The 17000-nt window shown below is 36.7% G+C and overlaps 1 protein-coding gene across 1 annotated transcript in view; it reads right to left on the bottom strand.

Moving 5' to 3' along the window:
• The window catches only part of FBXL17 (F-box and leucine rich repeat protein 17), a 464109-nt gene that overhangs the window by 317560 nt on the left and 129549 nt on the right, over window positions 1-17000 (bottom strand). The window contains exon 5 of the mRNA XM_008506642.2: window positions 8146-8253. Within this exon, the coding sequence (XP_008504864.2) occupies window positions 8146-8253 (108 nt within the window). The remainder of the gene's footprint in view (window positions 1-8145; window positions 8254-17000) is intronic.

The raw sequence follows: 17000 nt of genomic DNA, 5'->3' as shown, positions 1-17000 counted from the left end.
GCTTTTTCTTGGAAAAGAAAAAAAATGTTGATGGCCAATCATCCCAGTGGGATACAATCAATTGAAGGGAAGTCTACGGTAGGGGAAGCAGCTATGTTCCTGAAGGTTTTGTAAATACACTGTGATCAACAGCTTTTGTGTAAATGCCTGTGATGCCTCTGGGCTGGAGAGCAAACATATGAGGAGCTCAACTGCCTTCAGTCAATGGACTCTACTGGACTCTATTATTGAGCCAGTGTGTCTGGAGAAGAGGGAGCTCAGAACCAAACTTTACTCTAAAAATTATTATGGAAAATAATGAGTAATAATATGTAGGCCCAAATTCTGGTTAAATATTGAGGTTCCAAACTAAACTTTCAAAAGACTCATACCTACTGTCACATAAATAACTTTTGACCAACAGAAAGTTACTATGGAAATAAATTCCCCAGTTTCAAAGAATGAGACTCCATTAAAGATGCAACATAATTTATCTTCCTTTCAGTATCCAGGATCCCCTTTAGATTATCATTATAAACATCATACAACGTTAAACAAAATTGTAAAGAAAAATCTGATTATTTGGATTCTCTATGATTAACGATTGACAAGGTCTAGGTGTGTACTGTGTTTAAGTATGTGTGTGAATGAATACATAATATGTCCACACGCAGGCACTGACAAGACCTGCCTAGGTGCAGTGAAAATAGCACTCAAATAAGATAGTCGAATTAATGAAAAATAAAACACTGTTAAGTATTTTCTAAATGTTCAAAACTTTTAAGTGAATAGAACTATCAATGTTTTTAATCGATTGAATGTTTTTTAAATTAATTGGATTCTATTTAACTCTGAAATTCTCAATAAATGCTTATTTTAAATTAATAAATGAGATTTGCTTCCTTTTTTTTCTTTTTCCTCAGTAGTGTATTTCCTCATTGTTACATTATAACTTATTCTCATTAAGCCCCAAATCTGGTTTTCTCTAATTCGAGCAGTCTGTTCTGTTGATTTAGAGATGGGACCCCATATGTACCCAATATCACTATTTATGTATAAACTACAAGACTGAGTGAAGCAGACTCACACTGCTCCTTAAATAAAATTTCTGTGCAAAACAGTGTGAAAGAATCTGAAAGTCTAAAAGAGTATGAAAGCAACATCTCCTATAATATCTTTCTTGGATAAAGACTGACCTCATGTGTTAGAGACCAGATAAATAAAGTTGAAATCCTTTTTTACAGGAATATTTGCAAGAAAAATCACAATTTATAAACAATAAATGTGTGATAAAAATTCAAGGAGTGAACTGAGGATAATACAAGCAAAGTAAAATAATACTCAAAATATAAAGCCAAGAAAGGCCCTTTCAAAAAAGATTGTCAACTTTCCTCATTTTACATTTATATATTTATATTAAAGCCTGAAGCAACCATTTTATCAAAGGATAGATGCAACAAAGAAACTCATTTGTTCATTTTATTTGTTAGGACTTTCACAAACTGAGACATTTGAAAGATGAATTCATTTATTTTACTAGTGTCACATTGATACACTCTACTATTGTAGTTGCTAAAATGAAAATGTAGCACAAACAAATATACATTACAACTACAGTATGAGTAATAGAGTTATAAAATATCAAGAGTTGCCCCACTGAACAGGTATTACTGACTTAGAATGAAAAAAATCAATGTGATAAGTTGCTACAGCTTATGTAGACATTGCCTATATCAATTTAGAAAAATAAAAATCAAAGTCACTAATTTCTGCAGTAATATTAATAAAGTACAACAGTATATTTCCCTGAATCAGTGTATTGCTACCCTAGAAATTTTCCAAATGATTTATTAAAAATACTTTTTTAGTTGCACAGTGTGCTAACCTAAACAAACCCTTAAAGGGTCAGCAAGGAAAGGAAAAAAAAACAAACAAGGAAGAACAGAAAAATGTTATTAATCTTAACATCCAGCATTGGCAGTCAGGTAGAAAAAAAGTGTCATAAGCTTTTAAGTAAGATTTAGTTTCATGAAAATTATTTTACATTTTTATTTTAATAAAAGAATATGAGTGGATCAGGACTAAAGAGTTATAAAGAACTTTTATACCCCCTATGAATACTTTTATTATTACTTTACTTATTTTATTTTTCAACTGCTTCTTTAGTTACGTGCCAAGCACTCTTCCTCTACAACCCTGGGGGAGGTAGATGCTATTATTATCCTAATTTTGCAGATGAGGAAACTGAGGCAAAGAGATTAGGTGATTTGCCCAAGGTCGTACAATCAGAAGTCATATCATTAGCTTTGATGACAGCAATAACTGGTTTGCTGTCCATTGCAAAATTCTAACAAAAAACCAACTAATGGATCATGCCAGGCCTAGATAATCATCGCCTATATTCTGAACACTCCGTTTTTGGCTCAATTCTTAACTCCTGGAAGGCTAAAATGAACCAAAAGCATAGTCATCCAACAAACACCTCTTCATAATACTTACTGGGTCATACTCACTAAGGAATATTTCAGAGCTGAATGAATTTAAAAACATATATTTTCCACATCTCAAAATATCCCGCAAGTACGTATAATTAATCAGAAACAAATAAAAGGATAATCTACAACTAAAGAGTAATGTCACCCCTAAAGTAGCAAAATAGCATGTTCTTCCTTTAGAACAAGGCATTCTAAACTGATCAGCTGTTTGAAAACTTAAAAGGCAAGAAAGTTCATCTTTCATTTCTAGTCTCTGAATAAACAACAAACGACAAAAACAACACAAAAATTGAGTTAGCTGCATGAATGAACATTCTTTCAGTTATTTATGTTAAATTGACTGAAAAAAATCAATTTTGTTTTTCTTTAGAAAACATTTCATATTTTCAACCATAAGCACTTCTAAAATACGTGTTTTTTTTAAAGTTCTTTAAGTGTGATTATGGTCCAAGAATACATCCGAAGTTTGGGCATTTTGTTTAGCTGTCTGTTACTGTCCCTCAAAAAACTCTGTTTAAAGATAAAAAGAGACAAACATAAAAACCTCAACGAAACTCATACCTGACATATCTCAAGAATTCAGTTCATGTTTATGAATTTTTTATATAGCATATAATAAAAATGAACATTTTGCCAAAAATTCTTGACCATCTTCCTTAAGTCATTTAAAATAAAACCTTCCTGACTACTAATTGAAATCATTTGAACTGATCTGGTATAAATCAATTCATAATGGATCTGTGATATTAAACTTATGAACCCCCAACATTTCTAAGGTTTACACTCCAACTACATGTAAAAATAACTTGCCACTTTGACATTTCAGACTCCATAGGCCTATTTCTTCAACTAACTTTAAAATTAATATTTTATGTTAATATATTATTATTATTATCCTGAGTATTTCCCATATTATCATGCATTCTTAAAAAGTATGATTTTGAAGAGTATGATTTTATCATGTTACATTAATATCAACATCTTTAACTTTTTGACCCCTTAAAAGCTTTTTTTATTATTATGGAAATTTTAAAATATAAACAAAAGTAATGAGAATAGCATAATGAACCCCGAAGGCTTATAACTCAGTTCAATTATCTATATTTTGCAGTTTTTGTCTCCTTTTTTGGCCTATCCACTTTTCTCTTTTTATCCCATTTGTAATATTTTAAACCAAATCCCTAATATTCTGTCATTTCACTAGTAAATTCTCAAGTATGTGTCTCTTACTGATAAAGTTTTTTAAATATAACAAATATTTGGTAGAATTCACCAGTGAAGCAGTCTGTGCCTGGAGTATCACTAGAGGGAAGGTTTATAACTGAAAATGCAATTTCTTTACCAGATAGAGGGGTATTCACGTTATTTCTTTCTTCTTAAGTGAGCTTTGGTAGTTTGTGTCTTGCAAATAAATTTTCAATTTCACCTAATTTGTTGAATTTATAGGCATAAAGATGTCCATAATATTCCCTTGTTATCCCTTTTAACATCTGTCAAATCTGTAGTTATGTTCCTCGTCTGAGTCATGATACTGGCAATTTGTGTCTTCTTCCTCTCTCTTTCTCTCTCCCTCTCTCTCTCTGCCCCTTTTTTAAGTCAGTCTGAGCAGAGATTTATCTATTTTATCAAAGAATCAGCTTTTGGTTTCATTAATTTTCTTTTCTTTTTGTTTTCCATTTCATTGAGTTTCACTTTGATCTTTATTATTTCCTTTCTTCTGCTTATTCTGAGTTTAATTTGCTTTTCTTTTTCAAATTTCATAAAGTAGAAGCAAAGGCCATTGATTTGAGACCTTTCTTTTTTTGTTGTATAGGTGTTTAGTGCTATTATTTTATGAAGGAGTGCCTTAGCAGCATCACACTAAATCTGATGAGCTTTCACTCTCATTCAGTTCAAAATACTTTCTCATTTCTCTTGGATCTCTTCTTTACTCATGGGTTGCTTAGGATTGGAGGCCCAAGGAGATCACCCACAGATCTCTGGGATTTTCTATGCAGTTCTCTCCACCCCAGTACTCCATCCTTTAAACTCTGGCTGTCTCAGTCACCTTGGACTTTCTATTCTGCCTCAACTCAGATAGTCTGCTGAGTTTTGCCTGGGTTATCCCTCCTTGTGCTGTAAGCTGGAAACTCTTTCAATGCATTAGACAGAGGCAATCACAGGGCTCCTCTTGCTTGTTTCTTGAATCTCAGGGATCACTGTCCTTGGTTGTCTAACATCCAGTATCTTGAAGACCACTGTTTCATACATTTTATCTTGTTTCTTCTGGTTGCTTCAGAGAAGAGAGTAAATCTGGTCCCTATTACCCCATCTTAGCTGGAAGAAGAAATCCAGTTTTGTTTTGTTTTTTATATATCATTATGAACTCATGATTTTTATACATTTGGTTTGTTTTAATCCATTGCAGCCATTTTCATTTTTCATGCTCAAAGTATCCCAACTTAGGCCAGTGAGAGTCACTTCATGTTGGCTTTTGGGTCCTTTTGACATGTTCCTACTAGTCTCTTTAGTGGCAAATAAATAGAGACTTCAAAAAGTTCTTATCACTGCTTCCTAAATATAGATCTCTAAGTTTCCAAACACAGTACAGTAAACCTGACTTTATCTTCTCAACCTCTCTGCACTCAGTCATTGCTAATTCTAGACTTATTTACAGTCACAGCACCTTAGAAGGAAGGTTTCCCATTCCAACATTGTTTGATATTAGCAGGATCTATCTGAAGACTAAGGGTGTGTCATCAATAAATATTGCAAAAGGGTCCAGCCAAGACTGAGAACATCAAAGTAAAATTAAATCCAAGGGACCATAGTAATAGGATATCAATATTCTTCCATCTATTCCCAATCTTCTGTCTTCTTTCCCCTGGTATAATAATCTAAGATATCACAAACCGCCAATTTTTCTTCCTAACTTACTAAAGAGTTGACATTTCTTAGTTTCAGTGACAGCCCCTCAGATGACCTCCTTCCAGGTCAAAGATTCTTACATTTATCAATTCTTCTGGGTGCAAGAAATTCTAGAGACAGATCACCTAATGCAGGCATATCTCTTTATAGATAGGAAACTAAGGCACAGAGATTTTACAGCACTTGCCTCTACAAGCAACTTAGAGCCACAGACTTAGTGAAGTGATAAGTTGAGATTTTCTAAATCATATAAAATTAAATATATTTAGACCAATAGCTGTCAACACTCTGCATCTCACATCTTCTTAATCATTTACTTTAAAATTATATACCATATTAACAATAAGTATTTACAATCTATATATCATGATGATAATAAGGGTAACACAACTGCCTAGGAGCATTTATATACTTAAACATTTTGTGAATATAAATTATATTTTATGTAATGTCTTAGTATGAAAAACTGTCAGAATGTAAATATTTTAACAAAAAAGCTTTTATTTTGTGAAAACCTGAGTTCTATCTTTGGTTTTTCAAGAGATAAAACAATTAAAATAGCTTTACAAAAGCTATGCATTTTGTTTGTTTGGATTTTTTTTTAATATTTTATTTTTCCTTTTTCTCCCCAAAGTCCCCTGGCACATAGTTAGTTGTAGATTTCTAGTTGTGAGTTCTTCTAGTTGTGGCATGTGGGATGCTACCTCAGCATGGCCTGCAAGCAGTGCCATGTCTGTGCCCAGGATTCGAACCAGTGAAACCCTGGACATCCGAAGCAGAGCGCGTGAACTTAACCACTCAGCCACGGGGCAGGCCCCACTATGTGTGTTTAAAATGCTATCTTGCCTTTACTTGAATCCAGGAAACTAATCAATATTATACCACAAACTAGTCTTCTCATCAAAGCAAATACTTGGTTGAACAACAAAGATGATGCTCAAAACTTTGTGGATCAGCTTTGATAAGAATCCAGTAGATTATGTTGTTGACAGGCCAAACCACCAATCCTGGCCTAGAATCTTCAGAAGCACCTTCTCAGCAAATTGAGCCTTCTATCGCAGACATATGCTGTAGCTGCTTTTTTGTCACAGAGAATAATTCTGATCTTTCAAGTACCAGTGTACCATAATTTTTGGCCATCTCAAAATGCTCAGGGAAGCACTTACTGATCTAATAAGTCTTGTTTTGTCTTTAATGAGTACAATTTCGAGTGATCGTAAAAATCCCACATACGGTCATTATAACACTTGTTGTGCACAATCTGTTCATCCAAAGGCATTTCTACTCTACACTATAAACAGCTTTTAGATGTGACTACAAAAACATTCATCTACCAAGATGTTCAGGCCACGGTTATAGGAAATGAATAAAAAATTACGGTTACATGTGGTCTTGGTTACACTAAGAGGTTTTAATAGAGCAATAATTGAGAATAACATGCCTATCCTCTCCATTAGCTTTAGGCTCTGATCCTCAAAATACAATTAAAGCTGATCAGTCATTGAAGACACAGGACAATCACAAGCTCTGTTTTAGATACACTAGACTAGAACAGAGATTTGATATTTTTTCCCAAAGTTTGCTCTGATTTTCCAGCAATTTAGATATCATAGCATCTATTTTAATATAAGTAGGTAACATTTACTTAGCACTTGCTGTGATCTCGATACTAAGGCAAGCACCTTGCATATATTACTTCAATAATACAACTTGTAAAATAACTTGCCCACTTAGCTAATAAGTAGCAGAGCCAAGATCCAAACCCAAGCTGACAACAGAGCCCAGGGTCCTACCCACTGTGCCTTATTGCCTTAGTCCTACGTGACTTGTCAACATTTGCTCTTTTCCTAAGGAGGAAAGAAAAATATTATTTCCCACTAAACTGTAAACTTAAAGAGACCTGAAGAGACCAGGCCCAAAGAGACCTGAGATCTTACCTGTTTTATTTTAGCATTGTGCTGCCAAAGTGCACTTTTCTAATAGTAGTGAAATGAAGGAAGGTGGAATGAAACGGTTACGCAGCTATTAAGTGGAAAAGGCAAGACTCACATCCATGCTCCTAAGTACTAGATAATAGAGTTAAAATCTATGCAGTCACAAATTTCAGATAATACACAGGTAAATTTTATAGTAGCCAGTTTTCCACTACATGTGTGTAAGAATTAGCTCTTTATTTTAGAACTCTTGAAAGCAGTAGAGATGACACTTGAGTGGGCGCTTAGAAAGGACCTGGCATTTTCTGTGTTGCTAAAATATGAGATTTCATATATTTGGTATATAAGTGAACTCTCTGAGATATAAGGTTAATTTCTGACATACATACACCTCTCTTTTCACCTTACATATTCGGCTTAACCGTATGCACTGACCATATTTACTTCTTAAAAGCCAAATGCTCAGAGGACCTAATGATATGTGAGCAGTGAAAACAGTAATAAAAAAATCTTCTAACTGCAAGACATTATTAACATTTAAATAATTCTTGTCATATATATGAGTTTCTCTAATGCATATATTTCATAGTCATTAGCAATGAAAAAGCAAAAAAGTAAGCTTAACTTACTTAACTCAGTAAGTTTAACTGAGTGTCCCATTTCAGAAAGGATAGGTTTGGTATTGTTGTGTTAAACTGACTGTTAACTTTATCAAACACTAGTACACTACAATAGTCTGCCTAGTCCTCATCCAAGTACATTTAACAATATTGCCGCATTGATATGAATGATACTCGGAAACACTAATGAGATGTAGCCACGGTACCTACCTTGGTTAGGTGAATGACTCCTTTAGAAGTAACCGAACAACCCATGAAGCCAACATACTGAAGTTCGGGACAGTGCTCAGCAAACGCTTTCACCGACTGATCTGTCACCTAGGGAAGGAAGAGATGTGAATAAAGGTATTCAAGATGGCATTCCAGTGAATTCAAGGATTTGGCTCCTCCAAATTCCCTCTGCCCTACCTCGCATCATTATTATTTCCCTTTCCACTGGATCATCTGAATTACTATACAAATAGGCTGCATTATCTCCTGTAGCTTGAAAAACAAAATCCTCCCTTGACCCCACATCCCCTTCTGCCACCCCAAGTTTTTTTACTTCTTCACAGAAACATCTCAAATATGTTGACACTATCTGCCTCCACTTCTTCACATCTTTCTCTCTCTATGTATTTTTTATTGACATATAATTCACATACTACAAAGTTCACCCTCTCAAAGGGTACAGTTCAGTGGGTTTCAGTATATTCACAAGTTTCTGCAACCATCACCAATATCTAATTTCAGAATATGTTTGTCACCCTAAAAAGAAACCCCATGCCTATCAGCAGTCACTCCCCTATTCCACCCCCTGCCCCCAACAACTGACAACTTTCTGTCTCTATGGATTTAACCACTCTCGACAATTTTTATAATTTAAATTATACAATTTGTGGTCTTTTATGACTAGCTTCTTTCATTTAGCATAATGTTTTCAAGGTTCATCTGTGGTAGCATGCATCACTACTTCATTCCTTTTTATTGCCAAATAATACTCCGTTGTATGGATACACCACATTGTTATAGGTTCAACTGTGTTCTATCAAAAATCATGTTTTGAAGTCCTAACCCCTAGTAACTCAGAATATGAAGTTATTTGGAAATAGGCCCATTGCAGACATAAATAGTTAAGTTAGGATGAAGTGGTACTCGAGTAAACTGGGCCCCTAATCCAATAGGACTGGCATCCTTATAAAAAGGAAGAATTGGAACACAGATGCATACACAGGGAGAACACCATGTGAAGATTAGTGTCATGGTGCCACAAGCCAAGGCATGCCAAAAGTTGCCAGCAAAATTGCAGAAGCTAGGAAAAAGGCCCGGAACAGATCCTTCACCTTCAGGGGGAACATGGACCTGCTGGCATCTTGATCTCAGGCTTCTAGCCTCCAGAACTGTGAGACAAATTTCTGTTGTTTAAGCCACTCAGTTTGAGGTATTTGGTTATGGCAGCCTCTCTTGATCTCACTCTAATCAGGCTTTGTTCCCACCATTCAACAGTCACCTTGTTATCAAAGTAAATCACCAAATAGATTCTCATCCCAGCCTCACAGTAGCGTCTGATATACTTGGTTATCCTTCTTGAAACAGTTCACTCACTTGCACCATACTCTCCCGGATTTTCTCCCTCCTTACTGATGGCTCTTAGTCACTTTGCTGAGTCTATCTCATCTCAGTTCTCAGCCCATTTCTCTTTTCTGTCTAACTCCATTCCGTAGGTGATCTAATCTCATCTCATGACTTTAGATACTAACTGTATATTAACGGTTCTCAGGTTCATATCTCCAGCCCAGACCTCTGCATTCTGCTACAAACATCTATACCCAACTGCCTACACATTCACCTTGGATTTCTATAGGCATCTCAAATTTAACACACAAAAATGAGAAATCGTTATATTCCAACACAAGTCTGCTCTTCCCCAGGGTTCCCCATTTCAATAAATGGCATCGCTATTCACCCAGGTGTCCAAACCAAAAACTGTTCACTCAAAATACCATCCAGTCCACTAGGAAATATTGCCAGTCCTTCCAAACATATCCTAAAGCTAGCTACTTCTCACCTCTACCACCACTACCACCTGAACTATGGAAATAGCCCTCTAACTGCTGCCCCTGCTTCCACTCTTGTTCCCCTATTGTTTATTCTTCGCATAGCATCCACAAGACCTAATTAATGTCAGTCTCTTATTCCAAACTCTCCAAGGGTTTCTCATCACACTTGGAACCAAAACTCCTTACCAGGACCCATAAAGGTATAATTAGGATTACATATACCTGGATAATTTGACCCAAATCAGACTTCAACTTCTTTCATTGCTCCCATACCTCCACCCCTCTCACTTATTCGAGCCAAAACGGTTTCAAAGTCTTCCTTAAGCATGCTAAGTCTGTCTCTGTCTTTGTATTTACTCTTCCCTCTGCCCAAATGTATCCCCTCTAGATGTTCACACAGCTCACTCCTCCACTTCATTCCTGTCTCTGTTTCAATGCCACCTCTCAAGACTCTCACAGACCACACCAACTAAAAAACACCAAATAACTCCCCCAGTCACTCTCTGCACTCTCTGTCTCATCCTACTTTGATTTTCTTCATAACATTTATCACTACCTGATTACATTACATACTTATTCACTTATTAGTTTGTTGTCTGTCTTCCCCCAGCAGAATATAAACTCCAAGAAGGCAAGAACTCATGTTTTCCCCCTCTACCAAGATAACCAACCATTCTGGTTTGCCTTGGACAGTGTCAATCATAGCACCAAAAGTCCCACAGCTGGGAAAACCCCTCAAACCCTAAGCCAACTAGAACAGTTGATTATTCTAACCAGGTTGATCACCCGCCCAGCCCCACTTCCACAGCATCAGCACCGTGAACAGTCTCTGACACTTAGCAGGAAGAATTCGATATTTAAACAAATGAATGAATGTTTCTTCTTTCTCTATCCCCCTATTCCATCATGTTTTTATTTCCTTTTATTTATTTTTAGACCAAGGGTATATTTGCATTTTTAATATATTGATTTTTTTAAATGACATTATACCAGTGGCTTTATTTTTCCTGTTATAGTTAGTACATGTTATTAAGTCTTTAAAAAAGGGGGAAGAGGGCAAGCAAGCCCCTGTTGCCTAGTGGTTAAGTTTGGTGCACTCCTCTTTGGTGGTCCATTCAGTTCCTGGGTGCAGATCTACAACCCCCATCTGTCAGTGGCCATGCTGTGGTGGCAGCTCATACACAAAAAGAAGATTGGCAGCACATGTTAGCTCAGGACAAATCTTGCTCAGAAAAGAAAGAGGTGGGGTGGACGTGGACATTTTTACACCAGTGGCTTTTAACTTTGATATGTGTAATAGTTAATTTTATGTATCAACTTGACTACGCCACGAGGGGCCCTGATATTTGGTTAAACATGATTCTGAGTATGTCAGTGAGGGTGTTTCTGGAGGAGATTAACAATGGAAACGGAAGACTGAGTAAAGCAGACTGCCCTCCCCAATGTGAGTGGGCCTCATCCAATCTGTTGAAGGACTGAATAGAACAAAAAGGCTGAGTAAGGGAGAATTCTCTCTCTTTCTCTCATTCTGCCTGACTATCTTCAAGCAGAGCCATCAGTTTCCTACCTTTGGACTCAAATTCAGACTGGAACTTATACCATCAGCTCTCCTAGTTCTTAGGCCTTTGGACTCAGACCAGAACCATACCATCAGATTTCCTATGTCTCCAGATTGCCAACTGCAGATTTTGGGACTTCTCAGCCTCTATAACCCTGTGAGCCAAATCCTTACAATAATCTCTTTATACACACACACACATGCACATCTCCTACTGATTCTGTTTCTCTAGAGAACCTTAACTAATGCCATACATATTAGAATCCCCTCAGGAACTTATTAAAAACCCAGAGCCAAAAGCAGTAAGATCCAAGAATCCACTTTTTTGATTTTTTTTTGTTTTTGCTGAGGAAGATTAGCCCTGAGCGAACATCTATGCCAATCTTCCTCTACTTTATATGTGGGTTGCTGCCACAGCATGGCTGACAAGTGGTATAGGTCCGCACCTGAGATCCAACACATGAACCCAGACCACCAAAGCAGAGCACAGGGAACTTAACCACTATGCCACAGGGCCAGCCCAAGAATCTGTATTTTTAACAAGTGGCTCGTAGGCACGTGAAAGCTTGAGGCCCAAGTGCTACAAACAAGTTACAATGCTTTTGGCATTTCTACCCAGCCCTGCTATATATGAAGGGCAGAATGAAATTCCTTTTTCATCTCCCTCACCTCCAAAAAATTTCCACGTACAAAATTATCTTCTTGTAATTGTGCTAAAATTTTCTTCACTGTTCCATAAAGTTGTAGCTTACAAGAGAAGGTCCATATATTCTCTATCATAGGCTTAATTTCATATTCACTTTCCTCACAGTCAAGATGAAATCAACAAGCTGAATACCTTTGTTAGTTTTTCAAACAGCAGCAACTTCCATCTCCTTTGCATTAGCTTTAATATGGGTGAATCCTATTTTGTATCTTCCTTATCTATTCTGAATAGATATTGGAAAATAAAGATATGTGGGTAGCATTAATTCTAAAACAATCACAAGAATATTTTCCTAAAATAATGAAACCAACAGCATCCATGGTACATCTGATAAAAGATTAATCCTGCCCTCAAAAGTAAAGTATGCTTCAGCATATTAAGACTAAGGGTGCCATTGATAAATTAAAAATGGGCCTTTCTAACACTCAGCTTTCTAAAAACATTATGTTAACAAAGAATATTTAAGGCACTAAAATTGCCTGAAGCTTCAATGAAAACCAATCTCTATTTTTAAAAAAGGAGGTAACAGAGGTTAAATACATATGGTCAGTTAGTTAAATACCCTGCCCAATCTCACTCTAACATCAAGCCTTTCCTATATCCATCCTCAAGGAGAGAGAAGGAATTCAGATAAGGATTAAGGACACAAGAAAGCTCAGGTCCAAGGGGTTAAAGTTTTCAGAGAGAAGGGAAAGGGTATTAAAAATTTGCTTGGTAGGTCAGTTCTCTTTCAGCTCAAGCAATCAGATAAGAGAACTCAGAGTAGCTTCCACCAACAGGGTTCTATAAGCCAAGCAAGACCAGAGCAAGCCCTAGGGGTATAGAAATACTCTTAGTAGGCTTGGACATGTTTTAGGAGACTAATGAAAGGGTCTTCAAGATTTGGGTGGGGTTTGGCTCCAATCCCAAGGACAAAAGATCAGTTAGGAATTTGGGCCGAAGGTCTGGCAGAAACAAGCATAGATTGCGAGGTAGCTACAGGGTGAATGTCAGCTTCTCTGGGACACTGGAATCTGACTGTCTTATTTCAAATCCCAGGTGGACCACTTACTAGCTGTGTGATTTTTAGGGAGTCATTTCATCTCTATACTTTGTTCCATCTATAATATGGAGAAAATAACAGTGCCTACCTCACAGGGTAAAACAGGAGGGTAAATAATGCATGTAAAATGTTGTGAACAGGGCATGGTACATTGTGATTGCCAATACATTTTAGCTATTATTATCATAATCATCCCAGACTCCCCTTTCTCCTGTATTCTAATTCTCAGCCAGGACTAAGTGGTTGATGTGCGTAAGAAAACAATTCGAACACAGTATAGCTAAAGCATGCAAGTTTACTTTCTGTTACTCCAAGAGGTCCTGACCATAATTTAGGGGCTCTAGGTTATGGGCTAAACCATGAGATGGGAGAGAGGGAGACATAAGTGAAAGTTTATTATTATCATTATTATTATTATTTTTATTATCATTATTCCTCGTTATGGTAAAAAGAATACCATTTTGTTAAGGTTTTAAACTGACAGCTATGTCAAAACCCAAGTGCTATGGAGAATTTTTTTAAACAGCATTATTGGGATATAATTTATACACCATGAAATTCACCCATTTTAAGGGTATAGTTCATTGAGATTTTAGTAAGCTTATACAGTTGTGCAACCAACACCACAATCAAGTTTTAGAACACTTCCATCACACCACCCCCAAATTCCCTTTATCCTTTATGTCCATATGCAGTCACAGCTCCTACCCCTAAACAACCATGGATCTGCTTTCTATCTCTATAGTTTTGCCTTTTCTAGAAATTTTGTATAAATAGCATTGTATCTTAAGTAGTTGTTTGTGTCTAGCTTCTTTCATCAGCATAATATTTTTGAGGTTCATCCGTGCTGTTACATGTATCAGTAGTTGGCTCATTTATTGCTGAATAGAATTCCATTGCATAGCTATACTACATTTTCTTTATCTATTCATCAGTCAATAAACATTTGAATTGTTTCCAGTTTGGGGCTTTGATAAATAATGCTTCTGTGATCATTCACACACAAGTCTTTGTATGACATATATTTTCATTTCTCTTGGGTAAATATCTAGGAGTGGAAATGCTGAGTCACATGATAAGTGTACAGCCAGCCCTGATGGTCTACTGGTTAAGATTTGGCCCTCTCACCACTGCGGGTTCATTTCCCGGTGAGGGAACCACACTACTTGTCTGTCATACTGTGCCAGCTGCATGTTGCTGTGATGCTGACAGCTACATCAACAGGTTTCAGTGGAGCTTTCAGATTGACAGAGACGAGGCAGAGGGACCTGGCCACCCCACTTTTGAAAACACTGGCCATGAAAATCCAATGAACAGCAGCAGAGCATCGTGCGATATAGCACCAGAAGGTGAGAGGATGGTGTAAAGTATCAGGTACTCTGCAGAACACAGGGTTGCTAGGAATCAGAATAGACTCAACAACATGAACAACAAGAAATGAAGCGTAAGTTTAATTTTTTACACACTTTTTAAGTTTGGTTGTTTGTCGTCTTATTAAGTTGTAAGAGTTCTTTATATATTCTGGATACAAGTCCTTTAGCAGATATGTTTCACAAATATTTTCTTCCATTTTGTGCCTTGTCTTTCATTTTCTTAACAATGGTCTTAGCTCTAAAATTTAGGTTTATGGTGTTCTTGGAGTTATTTTTTTGTGAATAGTGTGAAGTAAGGTGAAAGGTTCATTTTTTTGTACATGAATATCCAATTTTCCCAGCACCATTGTTGAAAAGATTACACACAATGGAGGAATTTTAAAGCTCCAACCTAGAATGGTTTGGCTTGAAGGATCATACTAACTCACAAACTGTGGGAAACCAGGCAGTAAACAAGAATTAGCATGCAAACAGAAATGTGGCTCAGGATTTGGAAAGAAGCATCAGAAAATCGGGGGAGAATGAGATCAGCTTGCAAAGCAGATTTTGATCTTTTAGTCAAGGCTGTGATGGAGAGAAAGAGGAAGTGAACGTCAAATTCAATAATGTTCTCTCTTCACACAGCAGAGGTAAAGAAGGACCATCTAAAAGCCAAGCAACATTTTTATATCTTCATGGAAAGGATGCAGGTGCATTTAGTGTTACAATGAGGAAAAGCATTGGTGGTAAGGAATGTCTGTTGTGCCTTTAAGGTCGAGAAAACCATGAAAAGCCTGAATAACATAAACACACACAACGGTTCTAGTAAAGTTCAGTTTGTGAATCTTAAGGGGGCCGTCTCTATTTGCTAAAACTGAAGCAAATGAAAACCAGACATGCAGGGGGCAAGGCGGAAAAAGAAAAATTGTTGGAACTCATAAGCTCTTGAGAGCTGCAATCAATCAGAAATCTTGTGAGGATGGTTTCTTGTGAGATCAAACATGGGGACAAGAGAGAAAACTCTCCAGGAGGTAAAAATAATAGGCCTAGAAAATTCTAAAATAGGGGCAAATGTAATAGCCACTGTGACAGAAATGGCCATGTATGACTAAAATATTCTTGGCTAGAAGAAAGAGCGCAGAAGATGAGCAGTACAAGGTCACTCATTTTGCTTGGAGAGTTCCTGTTTATAAATGTGACTTTGGAATCGCTGAATGTGGAGATTCACTCTCTGGACACAGCTCACACTCTGTCAAGGTTTAAGGGACTAGTAGCCAAAGAGTTGAGGAGGAAGTAGATAATAAAAACAGCTAGATAATAAAAAGGGCTATATCAACTAAGGCCTTACTGTGTGCCAAGCTAAGTCCTCCCTATACATCACCTGGGATCCTCATAACAGCCTTGAGAGGCATCATTATCCCCATTTAACAGGTGACTAAAATAAGCCTATTAGAGATCAACTGCCTCAAAATCAAACAACTAACAGGCAAAGTGGCACTTTAAACTTTTGTCTTTTAAGTTTTGAAACTCATGCTCTTTATCTTAAACAAATTAGGTGTGATTCATTTCAGGGTACTAATCCCACTCCAATGGAGGAGCAAATTCAAGGCCCTCTCTTCAGCCTCATAGAAGCAGAGTGGTAGGAATCAAGGCACAATGGGTCTACTTTTTAAAGAACTTTCTAAGAGAAGTGCTACCCTTGATTACTTTTATCCTGTCCTATGAACAGAATGGATGTGGTGCCAATATAAGTCTTGTACATCCTGAGAACCTCCCACAAGAGGGAAGCACAGGAGAGGGTTGGGGTAATCTAATTCAGAGGTGTTGAAGATGGTGGATTAACAGCAGTAAATTATAAAGTCACGTAAGTAGAAACTGGGTAACCCAAGAAAGCACTTTTATCTAGAAAGGATTAAAATTCAAGAACAAGAAAGTAAGCATGAGAGAAGCTTTTATATAAACCCCAAGATTCTAAATAAAGAGATGCAACATATTCTTATTTTAAGATAAAGGCTTCTTGGAACATGGGAGGTGAGATCTATCTTTATCAGAATAAGATTGATTCAGCGAAAGGGGTTTTGTAATCTGTGCTGAAAGATTAACTTTTGAGAATGATTGCTAGCATTTCTGGGGAGGAAAGGAATTTGTTGTATTAATTCTACAAAGGTAGAGCAATATTTGGACATTTTTATACTGCTGGCATTACAGTATTATTCTGTGTAATCCTAGATGAGTGTACTAAATAATATAAAGGTATCTCTTGATGTTGCTCAAAAAACTTAAAAAGTTCTCCTAGATTTCATCCCAAACCTACTAATTCAGGACCCAGAAATACATACTTCTCTTAACGATTCCTATGGAATCAATC

The sequence above is a fragment of the Equus przewalskii genome, chromosome 13, assembly GCF_037783145.1.
Source record: "Equus przewalskii isolate Varuska chromosome 13, EquPr2, whole genome shotgun sequence".
NCBI classification, from domain to species: Eukaryota; Metazoa; Chordata; class Mammalia; order Perissodactyla; family Equidae; genus Equus; species Equus przewalskii.
The sequence above is the reverse complement of the archived record's forward strand: the minus strand, read 5'-3'. Positions and strand labels throughout refer to the sequence as shown.